We start from the raw sequence: 15,207 nt of genomic DNA, 5'->3' as shown, positions 1-15,207 counted from the left end.
CTCTGCGATCCTGCGGCCGGCTCTGACTGCTTCCCGGGGATTTGGTCCTGCCTGCCGGGGACCGGGCCGCCTTCCCCGCGGCGCCCAGGAGCGGGGTGCGGGGAGCGGCGCCCGCCGGAGACCCAGCGGTGACCCAGCGGTGCGCGGTGGGACGACGCGCCAGCCCGCTTCCCTCTCCCGCTTCGCTGGGCTTTGTGAGGTGAGTCCGGGGGCGCCCAGCCCCGGTCGCCGAGCTGCGGGCCGTGTCTCGGAGAGGGCTTCCCCTCGGCGCCGCCTGCTGGGTCGCGGCCGCCGGCCCCCGCGGGCCCTGGGACCCCGGGCTGGCGGAGCGCGGCGACCGGCGGGCGGCGCGAAGGCCCCGGCCGGAGTCCGTAAGGGTTCTCGCTGGGGCGAGAGGCTCCTCGGGGAACGCCGTTGGTCAGCCTCCCTCTCCAGCCAGTGATGGGCCTTCTGGGCGAGCGACGCGTCACCAACGCCTCAGTTTCTCGGCGTGAGGAGCCTCGTGCTTGTGAAGAGAAAACTGGAAATCGGTAACCGGCGTGTGGAGTGACCTGAGAGGAGCGGCACGGGGGGGGCTGAGGTAGAGACTCCGTCCCAGGAGCTAGCACGGGAGCGAGAACCATGATGCCATCCCGCTAAGCCAGCAGTCACCCTGGGACAGTGGTTGTGCCGCGTGGATGAACCGGGCTCCTCCGGTGGCGCTTTTCAAGTGGAGAGGATGTGGATGCGTGACTTCTCGCCTTACAACTGAAATCCCGATACAAACCATTATACTTCCCCTGGTTAAGTTGCGATCCGAAGAAAAACCGCGTGGCCCCTACCTCTCTGGGTGTTGGCGCTGCCCGTGAAATAGGTGTCCCTCATCCATCATTCACTGAGCACCTTGACTGTCAGATGAGACGTAGAGATGTGAGGTCTGCGTGCTCAAGGTGAAGGTTGAGGAAGCTGGTGATAGGAAACATGTAATTACCATTCTCAGATGCCAAGCACAGGATCTCACTGAATCATCACAGTTTTGTCCAGAGCCACACAGGAGTGTGGAATTCAGATTAGAACCCAGGTTTATCTGTTATTAAAATTGGTGCTTAACTTTTTTTTTAAAAAGGATTATGTTTTTTTTTTTAAAGATTTTATTTATTTATTCATGAGAGACACACAGAGAGAGGCAGAGGGGGAAGCAGGCTCCATGCAGGGAGCCTGATGTGGGACTTGATCCCACAGACTCCAGGATCACTCCCTGGGCAGAAGGCAGGTGCTAAGCCACTGAGCCATCCAGGGATCCCCAAGGATTATGTTTTTTAAAATTGTAGCAAATCCTTTATTTGCTCTCAAAGGAGGAGGGTATGTTGCTGTTAATACTCTTTTGGTGCTGCTGTATTACCTGCCTTGCTGACTCCTTGAATCCACTTAAAAGTAAGCACCCAGAAACAGTGCCTTGAAGAGTAAATGGTCACTAAAATTTCATTTTTATTGTGTAGTTGTCAAGTAGTGTTTTTCTTTTTTTTTTAAATTTTTTTTTAAATTTATTTATTTATGATAGTCACACACACAGAGAGAGAGGCAGAGACACAGGCAGAGGGAGAAGCAGGCTCCATGCACCGGGAGCCCGATACGGCGGGATTCGATCCCGGGTCTCCAGGATCGTGCCCTGAGCCAAAGGCAGGCGCCAAACCGCTGCGCCACCCAGGGATCCCAAGTAGTGTTTTTCTTTTGTCTGTTTTGTTTTCCGGAAATTGTTGGAGAAGAAGGAAGGAAAGGTTTCTTTCAGCTTTGTAGAAGTGTCTTCAGTTTGGTGATTCTGTACTGTGTAATAAGATGCCTTCAAATCTGGAAAAAGAAATTAGATATAAATGCATTCAGCTACAAACAAGATTTAGTTAGGGTGCCTCTGTCCAGGCAGTTCTTATGTAAAATACCATAGGAAAATTGCAAAAGGCAATATTAAGTTGTCTGGAATTTCTGTTTTTAAATTTTCCTGAAAAATCTCTTCCTGAAGGAACCACCGAACTTCTGCTAATGAGAATCATGTAACTGAACGTTACTCCTTTTTCGCTTTGATGGCCAATTATTAGCTCAGAGAGAGAATTCTTTGTATGATGTATTTTGTTTTCTTTATATTTTCCTAGGTCCAGACTTCCTATTAGTATTATAGTTTGTTATTTGTTTTATTGCATTTGCTTATTGTCACTACTTCAAATCCTTTGTAGAACATAGCTGCTTGTATTTTAAAATGATAGATTAGGGCAGCCCTGGTGGCTCAGCGGTTTAGTGCCGCCTTCAGCCCAGGGCATGATCCTGGGACCCCGGGATCGAGTCTCATGTCGAGCTCCCTGCATGGAGCCTGCTTCTTCTTCTGCCTGTGTCTCTGCCCGCCCCCCTAAATAAATAAATAAATAAATAAATAAATAAATAAATAAAATCTAAAAAAAAAAATAGACTGAATCTGGCCATGCTCTTAAAAGTATGCTTGTTAGAACAAGGCATGTTTAGCTTAATGAACTGGAAATGTAGAGAAACTGTAGAAGTCTTTGGATGTTTGAACTTACCAGGTGGGAAAATGATTAGATATATTAGGAATACGGGTGCCTGGTGGCTCAATTAAGTATCTGTCTTTGGTTCAGGTCACGATCCCAGGGTCCTGGGACCAAGCCCTACATCATCTTCTCCCTCTGCCTGCTATTCCCCCTACTTGTGCTTGCTCTGTCAAATAAATACATATTTTTTTTAAAAAAATAGATATAAACAGTATCCAGAAGTCCGAACAAGCATTTAGGATAATGGATTTGGGGACACTTGGGTGGCTCAGTAAGTTCAGGATGTGATCTCAGGATCATGGGATCCAGCCTCCATTCCAGGTTTGCACTCAGCAGGAAGTCTGCTGGAGAATATCTCTCCCTCCCTCCTTCCTCCTCTTTCTCCCTCCTCCTCTGTCTTCCTCTCCCTTCACCCCTCCCCTGCCTCCCTCCCTCTCCCTCTCCTGACACCTCCTGTCTTTTTCTGCCTCTTCCCTCAATTCTTTATCTCTTGCTCTCTAAAATAAATAAGTAAATTTAAAAAAATAACAAATTTGTATTTAATGGCAAGAAAAGTGTGTGACAGAGTGATTAGGGTCTTTAGAATCAGTCAGACTTCGGTTTTAGCCCTAACACACTTTCTAGTTGTATAAATTTGGATGAGTAATTTAATAGTTAACCTCAATTTACTCCTATATGTATTGGGGAAAATATATATATTTTAACTGCCTCAAAGAATATGAGGACTTAATGATTTGCTATGCATAAAAGTACCCAATAGAGTGTCTGACAAGCCGCCCCTCAGAAAAGCTTTTATTTATACAGATATAAAGAAATCATGTTTCTTTATTATATAAAAATACCACGTAAATACATTAATTTTTTTCTCTACTACGTCTGAATTCCCCATAATAGAAAGCACTATCATGACTAGAAAGATGGCCCAAAGGAGTATATATTCTGCTAGCAATGGTCTTATAAATTATAGATGAAATATTATCTTTATACACAAAGCATAAGCCGAAGAGGATTGTTATGAGGGTTAAATGAAAATATGTATAGAATAATCAAAATTGTGTTTAGCATATAGTAAGTGCTCCCTTGGCCTCCTCTTTCCAGCCACTTGCTTCTGCGATTGAATCTTCTCAGTCTTTAGTACTCTTGGCCAAAATACTGATGGGTGTTTTGCCCTTTACTATGCCATCATAGTAACTTTGCAAGAACTGCATTTATCGATTTATCTTGTTTATTTAAACTCAGGAACTCGTTTGGTTGTTTTCATTTCCTAGAAGCCGACCTTGACCAAGTTCTTTTTCCAATTGCAGGTGACTCAGAATTTTCCAGCTGCAGAATGTGTAGGGCCTTTAAAGGTAAATGAAAATTAAGACAAGTCATTTAAATGTGCTAGTTTCAGGGGCACCTGCCTGGCTTATTCCGAAGAGCGTAGGACTCTTAATTTCAGGGTTTTTCCTAACTCTGGGAAACAAACTAGGGGTGGTGGAAGGGGAGGTGGGCGGGGGGGGGGGGGTGACTGGGTGAGGGGCTCTGAGGGGGACACTTGATGGGATGAGCACTGGGTGTTATTCTATATGTTGGCAAATTGAACACCAATAAAAAAAAATTCAGAGTCTTGAGTTTGAGCCCTATGTTGGGTGTAGAGATTATTTAAATAAAACTTAAAAAAAAAATGTCATTAAAAAAAAAATCGGTGGGGGGTGCCTGGCTGGCTCAATTGGTAGAACATACCGCTCTTGATCTCAGGGTCATGAGTTCGACCTCACGTTGGTTATAGAGATTATAAATAAATAAGCTTTTTATTTTTTTTAAAATGTGCTGGTTACGAAGGAAAACTTGACAACATTTAGTAAGTTATCTGCATGTGAATAACTGACTTATGAGTGACATAGTCTGCAGTTCCTATTAGTAGGAAAAACAAAAATAGGATTTATAGTAGAAGAGAAAAAATTCATTTTTTTGAGTAAACTGATTAGCTAGGAGCCAGTTGGAATCATCATTATTTAGTTTCAGGCCATTAGTATTTTAAGTTCCAAAGCAAAATTTTTCTTTGAGTTTATCTTTGTGTATGGTGCAAGAGAGTGGTCCAGTTTCATTCTTCTGCATGTGGATGTCCAATTTTCCCAGCACCATTTATTGAAGAGACTGTCTTTCTTCTAGTGGATCGTCTTTCCTCCTTTATCGTATATTAGTTGAGCATAAAGTTCAGGGTCCACTTCTGGGTTCTCTGTTCTGTTCCATTGATCTATATGTCTGTTTTTGTGCCAGTACCACACTGTCTTGATGAACACAGCTTTGTAGTACAACCTGAAATCTGGCATTGTGATGCCCCCAGATATGGTTTTCTTTTTTTAAAATTCCCCTGGCTGTTTGGGGTCTTTTCTGATTCCACACAAATCTTAAAATAATTTGTTCTAAGTCTCTGAAGAAAGTCCATGGTATTTTGATAGGGATTGCATTATACGTGTAAATTGCCCTGGGTAACATTGACATTTTCACAATATTAATTCTGCCAATCCATGAGCATGGAATATTTTTCCATCTCTTTGTGTCTTCCTCAATTTCTTTCAGAAGTGTTCTGTAGTTTTTAGGGTATATTTTGAGAACCATTTGAATGGTAAATGGTTCTCCAACCTTTTATTTTCAGGTTGTAGGTGTCCTTCTGTCTAAAATGAGTCTCTTGTAGACAGCAAATAGATGGGTCCTGTTTTTTTATCCAGTCTGAAACTCTGCGCCTTTTGATGGGGTCATTAAGCCCATTCACGTTCAGAGTTACTTGAACTTCTTCTTAAAGGGGAGTTTTAAGAGTCCCCCTTAAAATTTCTTGCAGAGCTGGTTTGGAGGTCACATATTCTTTCAGTTCCTGCCTGTCTTGGAAGCTCTTTATCTCTCCTTCCATTTTGAATGAGAGCCTTGCTGGATAAAGTATTCTTGGTTGCATGTTCTTCTCATTTAGGACCCTGAATATATCCTGCCAGCCCTTTCTGGCCTGCCAGGTCTCTGTGGAGAGGTCTGCTGTTACCCTAATATTCCTCCCCATGAAAGTCAGGGACTTCTTGTCTCTTGCTGCTTTAAGGATCTTCTCTTTATCTTTGGAATTTGCAAGCTTCACTATTAGATGTCGAGGTGTTGAACGGTTTTTATTGATTTTAGGGGGGGATCTCTCTATTTCCTGGATCTGAATGCCTGTTTCCCTTCCCAGATTGGGAAAGTTTTCAGCTAGGATTTGTTCAAATACATATTCTGGCCCTCTGTCCCTTTCGGCGCCCTCGGGAACCCCAATTAAACGTAGGTTTTTCTTCCTTAGAGTGTCATTTATTTGCCTTAATCTGTCTTCATGGTTCTTTAATTGTTTGTCTCTTTTTTCCTCAGTTTCCCTCTTTGCCATTAACTTGTCTTCTATGTCACTCACTCGTTCTTCCACCTCGTTAACCCTCGTCGTTAGGACTTCTAGTTTGGATTGCATCTCATTCAATTGATTTTTAATTTCTGCCTGATTGGATCTAAATTCTGCAGTCATGAAGTCTCGTGAGGCCTTAATGCTTTTTTCTAGAGCCACCAGTAGCTGTATAATGGTGCTTCTGAATTGGCTTTCTGACATTGAAGTGTAATCCAGATTTTGTAACTCTGTGGGAAAGAGGGCTGTTTCTGATTCTTTCTTTTGAGGTGAGGTTTTCCTTCTAGTCATTTTGCTCAGTGCAGAGTGGCCAAAAACAAGTTGTATTGGAACACGGGGGAGTATCACTGGTCCGTCTAGCTGGTCTTCTGGGGGAGGGGCCTGCTGTGCTGATTTTCAGGTGTTAGCACTTGGGGGAGCTGCTCTGCCCCTGCCTGCTGCAGGGCTCAGCGGGGGTTGTTTACCCCGTGGGACCCAGGGAGGAACAGCAGCAGTTGCTATGGCAACTCTGGAAGCCTGGATTCAGCCTCCGCAGGAACTACGGGGCTCCGGGCTCTCGGCTCTCCGTCTGCAGGGCCTGGAGGCTCCGGGGCGGGGCCGCTGATCTGCTCAGCTCGGGGCAGGAGCGTCCTTGCTGTCCTGGGCCCTCCCGGCCTCTGCCTGTCCCAGGGGGAGGCCGGATCCTGGGCTGTGTCCCGGCGCCCTGTGCTCCGGGGCCTGCGCTGTGGGATTCGCGCTCAAACTAGGCAGAGTTGATCAAGTTTTTGCTTGCCAGATTCTGAAATCTGTTCAGTGAAGAACTGACTATAAAGTACTGTTTAGTTACCAGGATACGCAGAAAGCCATATTCATAACTGTAAAGTTGTTGGTAAGCATACAATAATAGTAAAGGGAGGTGCTTGAGGATTATTTGATCCAGGTTTGGTATACCAATGAAATGCATAGACTTCCCCCACTAGAAGTAAACTATTTGTTTTTAGTGAATAGATACTACCAAACCATTATTCTTTGCTTGTCTGCTCCTTCTCTAAATTCATGTATTAACCACTCCTTTCTGGTAATGTTATCATTCTGTAGATTGGTTAGGGCTTTCTTTACAGGAAGAATTGTTTTCCTCTTATTATATTTTAGTTGCGTTGATTGAATTTTGCTTTTTCCAACTCTCAGACACCTCCTGTCTTTTCCATTTTTCAGATAAAGAGTTGATTTACCTATGTTCAGAAACATAATACTAATATAATAATGCATAATATGTGTTTTATACTTAAGACTTTTTAAAATGTCATACAAATGCATGTATTTGTTATGTGAATGTTTATTTGGCTGTTGATATCAATTTTTCATCACTTTTGAGTGCTTTATTGTTTTTGTTTAGATTGGCAATGATGAGTAAACTGGAATTAAAGGAAGACAGGATGTTGGAGGTTCAGTTTGTGGGAGATGATGATGTCCTTAATCACATTCTTGATAGAGAAGCAGGTACTGATTATATAATTGTAGAGATGTTTATGTGACGGTTATGGTTTACTTCACTTTTAAAATATTTTAAACTATTTTGAAAATACAGCACAAAGTATTTCATCTACTAAGACTAAATAAAAACTACTTTTTTAAGTTTATTCCACTCAAATTTTTGAAAATTAAAAATAAAGCATTTGATATGAAATGCTTAATAATAGGGGTAAGTGATAACTACCCATTGTAATTAAAATGTGTCGCCCCCCAAAATAATAAACTTTCAAGATTTTGCTTCAAATTATATAAAGTGTGGTGAAAAGTGGTGCATGCTTTCATCAAAAACACTGAATTTTTTCCCCAGATTTTAAATAATGACAATTTAAGTAGTACAGTTTATTTACTTATTTAAATGTAATGTTTAGAAAGAATTTATGCCTGTCACATTGTAATTCTTTGGATGTTCTTACAGGAGCTAAATTAAAAAAGGAGAGAACTCAGCTTTTGGTCAACACAAAAAAAATAATAAAGAAGCCAGAATATGATTTGGAAGAAGATGACCAAGAAGTCTTAAAAGATCAGAACTATGTAGAAGTTTTAGGACGAGATATTCAAGGTATTTTGGTGGTTGGAGTTGGGGAAACTACACTCAAATTTCTGCTAGTAGCTGAAATTGCTTTGCAGGATACATAACCATAGTCTGGTAGGTTAGGCAGTGGCGAGCTATATTATTATTTTTTAATTGTAAACTACATGTAATATAAACTTTACCATCTTTAACACATTAAGTGTATACTTCATAGTTTTATATATTCATGATTCTGTGCTACTATCCCCACCATCCATCTCCAGAGCATACTACATTATTATGTTTCTCATCAGAAAAGCATTTGCTTCAGGGTTTTATGTACAATTGGGAAGGTTGGAAGCACTGAGTTTCCAATACAGTTTTTTTCTTTAGTTTTATTTTTTCCCACAAGCAACCAGTCCTACACTGAATTATTTTTAGATTCTACAAACCAATCTAAAGTTATGTTTAAGATATTTATATGTTTAATTTGAAATAATTTCATAAAGCAAGTCACTTCGTTATGACTGTAATCTTTACAAAATTAGTTAGAAAGGGGAACCTGGGTGGTTCAGTCGGGTAGGTATCTGACTCTTGATTTCAGCGTGGGTCATTTTCCCAGGTTCCTGGGATTGGGTACTATACTGGACATGGAGTCTACTTGCAGTTCTCTCGCTCCCTCTCCTTCTGTCCTTCTCCCCCCTGGTTTACACACACACACACACACACACACACACACTCTCTCTCTCTCTCTCTCTCTCTCTTTAAAAAAGAAAAAAAAAATAAGAAGGAAAATTCCAAGAAGTAATGTTGTTTCAACGTTCGCATGCTGGTGTTGTGGTTTTTTTACACCTAAGCCAGATTCCTGCCAGATTATATTTATTTAAAATTTAAGTTGGAAAAAAATAAAATAAAATTTAAGTTGACTTAAAAAAATAAGGGACGCCTGGGTGGCTCAGCGGTTGAGTGTCTGCCTTTGTCTCAGGGCGTGATCCTGGAGTTCCTGGATTGAGTCTCACATTGGGCTCTCTCCGGGGAGCCTGCTTCTCCCTCTGCCTATGTCTCTACCTCTCTCTCTGTGTCTCTCATGAATAAATAAATAAAACCCTTAAAAAAATAATAAAATAAAGACCAGGGGCACCTGGGTGGTTCAGTCAGTTGAGCATCTGCCTTCAGCTTAGGTCATGATCCCAGGGATCTGGGATCAAGCTGCATCGGGCTCTCTGCTCAGCGGGGAGTCTACTTCTCCCTCTCCCTCTGCCTTTCCCCTCTCCCCTCTCCATGGGGCTTGATCCCAAGACCCTGAGATAATCACCTGAATCAAAGTCAGATACTTAACTGACTGACTCATCCAGGCACTCCAGAACTTTGCATTCTTGACTCCTATTATGGTAGACCTAAAATTGAAAACAACATATTTGTCTTTAAATTGTTTTTTTTTAAGACTTTTTTTTTTTTCAAAGATTTTATTTATTTCTGAGAGACACAGAGAGGGAGAAGCAGGCTCCACGCAGGGAGCCCGATGTGGGACTCAATCCTAGGACTCTAGGATCACTCCCAGAGCAGAAGGCAGATGCCCAACCACTGAGCCACCCAGGCATTCCAAGACTTACTTTTTATTTGAGAGAGAGAGCATGAGCAGGAGGGGCAGAGAGAGAGAGAGGAAGAGAGAATCTCAGGCAGACTCCCTGCTCAGCTCGGAGACCAACTCAGGTGTCTATCCCACAATCCAGAACCAGGACCAAGTTGGTGGCTCAACTAACTGTGCCACCCAGGCACCCCTAAATTTTTTTTTAAAGATATTATTTATTTACTTGAGAGAGTATAAAGAGAGAGCACGAGTGCGGTATGGGGAGAGGGAGAAGCAGGCCCCCCACAAAGCAGGGAGCTTTCTGTGGGGCTCGATCCCAGGACTCTGGGGTCACAACTTGAGCTGAAGGCAGATGCTCAACCAACTGAGCCACCCACGTGGCCCTAAAATTTTTTTTCTTTTTAAGATTTTATTTATTTATTTGAGAGAGACGGCAAAAGGAAGGATGAATTGGGGGAGTAGGGTACCAGGGGTTGGGAAGAGGGACAGAAGCAGGCTCTCTACTGATCAGGGAGCTTGATGCAGGGGTTAGTCCCGGGACCTGAAGATTGTGACCTGAGTCAAAGGCAGACACCTAATCAACTGAGCCACCAAGGCTCCCCAAAATTATTTTTCTCCCCAAAAAATACATATCTGTGAGGCACATGGCTGGCACATTCAGTAGAGCATGTGACTCTTTGATCTTGGGGTTGTAAGTTCAAGATCCACTTTAGATGTAGAAATTACTTTAAAAATTTAATTAATTTTTTTTAAAGATTTTATTTATTTTTCATGAGAGACGTACCAAAAGAGGCAGAGATACAGGCTGAGAGAGAAGCAGGCTCTCTTCAGGGAGCCTGATGCAGGACTCAATCCTAGGACCCCGGGATCACAACCTGAGCCAAAGGCGGACACAACCACTGAGCCACACAGGTGCCCCTAATTAAATCTTTTTAAAAAAGGGTAATACATATTTGTAATAGAAACTCAGTGCTTCCAAGCTTTGTCACATAGTAGCATTCACAGCAAATTATATTTGGAAGCATGCTGGAATAAATGGAGGAGAATGCTCCAGACCAGGACAGATGCCCTAGGGCTACTGACCCCTGTTCCTGACCCTTCTGGAAGCCTTGTCTGGCGTCCTCAAAAGCCTGAGAGGATTATTACTCAGCACACCTGTAACCTTTGCCTTTAATTTTGCACACTTACTGGGAAACTTTGCCTTAGAGCAGCGTTCTACAACCTGTTTTTTACTCTCATCCCCTAAAGAGCCTTTTTTTAGACAGTTTCTCCTAATTGCCCCCACTCACAAAATTTTAATACCACACGTATGATCTGTTTACATATCTGTTGCCCTTGTGAAGACCACAGACCAGTTTATAATATCTAGGATGTTTTCACATTCTCCCTCCTCCCACACCAAGAGCTAATTTTTAATCCATTAAGAGCAATATATTCCTGTTAAGAATGCATGCTTTAGAGAACATGGAACTGTTAACAGTTGGGTGTTAAGCACACACATAAGCTTGTGTTGACAGTCTCTGAGTCGAGGAAATAGAGCTGTTCATTTGGCTATGGGTATGTACAACAAATGAGCTCAAAACTTGCAGTTGAGTCTCACAGACATGACTCTTTCTGTTTTGATTTGTTTTTTTCTTGTTTGCCAAAATGTGGATAGGGATAGAGAATGCTGTTCCAGTTAAGATATAGGAAGGAGTTTTTTCTCAGTGTTTTCTTCAGAGAGAAAATGTGACATTTATTATAGTCTTTTTTAGATATGAACAATAAGCTTCTGCCCAGTCTTTTATTATAACAAAAAGCATATATGCATTATTTTTAAGACACAGAGGACATTTGGTAAAGAATCTTTTTTTTTTTTTTTCGGTAAAGAATCTTTAGGAATAATTAGAAAGCAGCCTTTCAACAAGGACCTCTTAATACTTTATTGATTAATCCCTTTACTTACTATCAAAGTGTAAGCTTCTGCTTATAATCAGTACACATCTTGACATAACTGGCATAATTCTCATAGTCTATTAATCCATCTAGTCTGGAGAACAATCATTGCATGGAAATGCTAAGTGATCTCAGCCTTAAATAGAAGATTTTTCCCAAAGATCTCCCAAAGCAAGTAGATAGGTGTCCTCAAGAGCAATTTGTCTTATTGATACTTCTCTTGAGCAATTGGTGTGTTTTTTAGTCTTATAAACAGTATAATTCTATACTTGATTCTTTATAAGTTGAATGCTAGAAAATTATGTGACAAGTATGTGGTCTATTTATAGTTTATTTAAAGATTTTATTTATTTGAGAGAGAGAGCGCATGCACACAAGTGGGGGAAGGGAGAGGGAGAAGCAGACTCCCTGTAAGTGCAGAGCCTGGTTTGGTGCTCCATCCCAGGACTCTGAGATCATGCCCTGAGCCCATCAGCCACTTAACTTACTGAGCCACCCAGGGCCCCATTCATAGTATATTTAATGTTGCCTTATTCACAGTTCCATTTTTGAACTTAAGGATTATGTCAGGGTTTTTTTTTTTATTTTTTATTTATTTATGATAGTCACACACACAGAGAGAGAGAGAGGCAGAGACATAGGCAGAGGGAGAAGCAGGCTCCATGCAGGGAGCCTGATGTGGGACTCGATCCCAGGTCTCGAGGATCATGCCCTGGGCCAAAGGCAGGCGCTAAACCGCTGCGCCACCCAGGGATCCCTATGTCAGGTTTTTAATTGTGGTTAAATAAAATCTCTTTTTAAAAATTATGAGAGGAGTGCCTCGGTGGCTCAGTCAGTTAAGTGTTTGACTCCTAGTTTTGGTTTAGGTCACGATCTCCGGGTTGTAGGAATGAGCCTTGCTTTGGGCTCAGTGTAGAGTTTGTGGGATTCTCTCTCTTCCTCCCCCATTCTGTCGATTTCTCTCTAAAATAAATCTTTAAAAAATAATGTGATAAAAAATAAAAATTGTAGTAAAATAAATGTTACATAAAATTTCCCATCTTAAAGTCTATATAGTTCAGTGTTAAGTACGTTCACATTGTTTTGCAGTCAATCTCCAGAACTCTTCATTTTACAAAACTGAAATCCTACTCATTAAAAAACTCCCTAGCCCTTCTCCCCACAGCCCAACAAACACCATTCTATTTTCTCTCTGAATTTGACTATTCCAGGTACCTCATATATGTGTGACTTGCTTATTTTACTTAGTGTAATGTCCTCAAGGACACGTGCCTCATACATGTTGTGTCACGTGTCAGAATTTTCTTCCTTTTTGAGGCTAGATATTAGTGCATTGTATGTATATACCACGTTTTGCTTATCCATTCATCTGTCAATGAGCATTTGGGTGGCTTCAACCTTTTGGCTACTGTGAATAATACTGCTGTGGACATGGGTGTATAAGTATCTTTTTGAGACTCTGATTTGAATTCTTTTGGGTATATTCCCAGAAATGGAATTGCTGGATCATATGGTGATTCTATTTTTAATTTTTTGAAGAACTGCCATGTTTTCCACAGCAGCTACACCAAATTACATTGCCATCAAGCATTGCACAAGCATTCCAGTTTCTCTGCATGCTCACCAACACTTTTTTTTTAATAGCCATCCTAATGGTTGTGAATGGTAGTGCTATTTCTGTAATATTGCATTCAGATTTATAAATAACATAGTTGGCCTCTATTAGACTTGGATTGTTTCTAAATTTTTATTGTAACCAATGTAGTAGTGATTATCCTTGGACATAAATCTTTGTTTAGAAATCTTATTTCTTCAAAAGAGACTTCTAGTAGCAGAATTACTGGTAAAAGTCTACTAACTTTATAAAGCATACATATTGCCAAATTGTTTCTAGAAAGATTATATCAACTAGTATTAAGATCTCTCATTGGCATTAAACATTTTTTCTTACATTTATTTAGACTTTATTCCCGTTTTAATTTCTTCCGTAGTTTGTATAGTCATAGTTTTTTGGTTTTGTGCTTTTCAAGTAATTTAAAACCTATTCAAAAGGTTTTTTTTTTTTCTATTCAAAAGTTTTATATGTATTATAGTAAAACCTTAGCCTTTGTGATTAGAACCATTGTTAGGGGATCCCTGGGTGGCGCAGTGGTTTGGCGCCTGCCTTTGGCCCAGGGCGTGATCCTGGAGACCCGGGATTGAATCCCACATCGGGCTCCCGGTGCCTGGAGCCTGCTTCTCCCTCTGCCTATGTCTCTGCCTCTCTCTCTCTCTCTCTCTGTGACTATCATAAAAAAAAAAAAAAAAAAACTCAACAGAAAATGAATAACCTGATTTAAAAAAGAACAGAGGAACTGGACATCTCACCAAAGAAGATATACAGATGGCAAATAAGCACATAAAAATCTACTAGCAATATGTGTCATTAGAAAATTGCAGATTAAACAATAAGATATTATTTAACACCTATTAGAATGGCCAAAATGCAAAACATTGACAGCACCAAATGCTGGCAAATCTGTGGAACAACAGGAATTCTCATTTACTGCTGAGATTGCAAAATGAATGATATAGCTCTTTGACAGTTATGCAGTTTCTTAGAATCTAAACATATTCCTAGCATATGGTATAGCAATAGTGCTGATGGTATTTACTCATAGGTGTTGAAAATTTATGTCCACTCAAAAACCTGCACAAAGATGTTTATAGAAGCTTTGTTTATAATTTCCATAGCTTAGCAGCAACCAAAAAGTTCATGAAGAATAAATTAATTGATATATTCATACAATGGAATTATTCAGCACTTTTTTTAAAAAGCTATCAAGACATGAAAAGATGTGGAGGAACCTTAAATGCATATTACTAAGTGAAAGAAGCCAATCTGAAAAGGCTACTGGCTATGGTTCCAACTATATGGCATTCTAGGAAAGGCAAAACTTTGGAGACAGTGAAGAGATAAGTGGTTGCCAGGCATCGGGATGGGAGGTATGAATAAGTAGAGTATATAGGAAACCTCTGTATCTTCTATTCAAGTTGGCTCTGAACCTAAAACTGCTTTTAAAGTCTTTGAAAAATAATTCAGTACTTCTCTTCCTCAAATGTCATCATAAAAATGAGAGAAGACAAGTCACAGAATGGAGAAGATATTTCTTCCTTGGAAATAAGAAACATTGAAAAGATGTTCAGCCTCATTAGTGGTTAGGGAAAGGGAAATTAAAACAACTCTCCCCATAAGATTCATTTTACACCCACTTGATTGGCAAAGATTAAGGAGTTTTGATAATTCCAGGTATTAGTGCATATATAATGGGGACTCTTAAACAGTAACGATGGTGAACACTGATTCGGGGAAAGTCTGGTACTGTTTTGTAATAACAGTAATAAACCCATTATATATTAACATATATTACGTATGTTTAGATGAAAACTATTTCCAAAGAGAAATTAGTGAAGAAGTCATTGTTTCACATTTTTACAAATCTCTTTCATGTCTGACTTAGTAGAAGATGAATTTTCATATCTGCTTCACATATTCCATTAATCCACAGGGCGGTGCTGACATCACACATCATGTAGTCTCTGGAATAGCTCACTATCCACTCTTGATTGAGAAAAAGTCAAACAATCTCTAAGTGTTGTTATTAAATAGTTTTGGCTTTAGCCACACTTTGAGAATTGCTGTGCCAGAGAGTAGGCTACTAGCCATGGGTATCTAGTATGTTGTAGGTAGCAG

General features: G+C 40.7%; 1 protein-coding gene across 2 annotated transcripts in view; it reads left to right on the top strand.

Moving 5' to 3' along the window:
- Nucleotides 1-15,207, top strand: part of ORC2 (origin recognition complex subunit 2) — a 45,739-nt gene continuing 30,532 nt past the window's right edge. The window contains exons 1-4 of one of the 2 annotated variants that reach the window (XM_055345659.1): nucleotides 1-199; nucleotides 3,839-3,883; nucleotides 7,301-7,404; nucleotides 7,853-7,996. In XM_055345659.1, coding sequence (XP_055201634.1) covers nucleotides 7,308-7,404; nucleotides 7,853-7,996 — 241 coding nt within the window. In that variant the 5' untranslated portion in view covers nucleotides 1-199; nucleotides 3,839-3,883; nucleotides 7,301-7,307. The remainder of the gene's footprint in view (nucleotides 200-3,838; nucleotides 3,884-7,300; nucleotides 7,405-7,852; nucleotides 7,997-15,207) is intronic. The other variant, XM_055345660.1, reaches the window with a different exon arrangement.

The sequence above is a fragment of the Nyctereutes procyonoides genome, unplaced genomic scaffold, assembly GCF_905146905.1.
Source record: "Nyctereutes procyonoides isolate TBG_1078 unplaced genomic scaffold, NYPRO_anot_genome, whole genome shotgun sequence".
NCBI classification, from domain to species: Eukaryota; Metazoa; Chordata; class Mammalia; order Carnivora; family Canidae; genus Nyctereutes; species Nyctereutes procyonoides.
The sequence above is the reverse complement of the archived record's forward strand: the minus strand, read 5'-3'. Positions and strand labels throughout refer to the sequence as shown.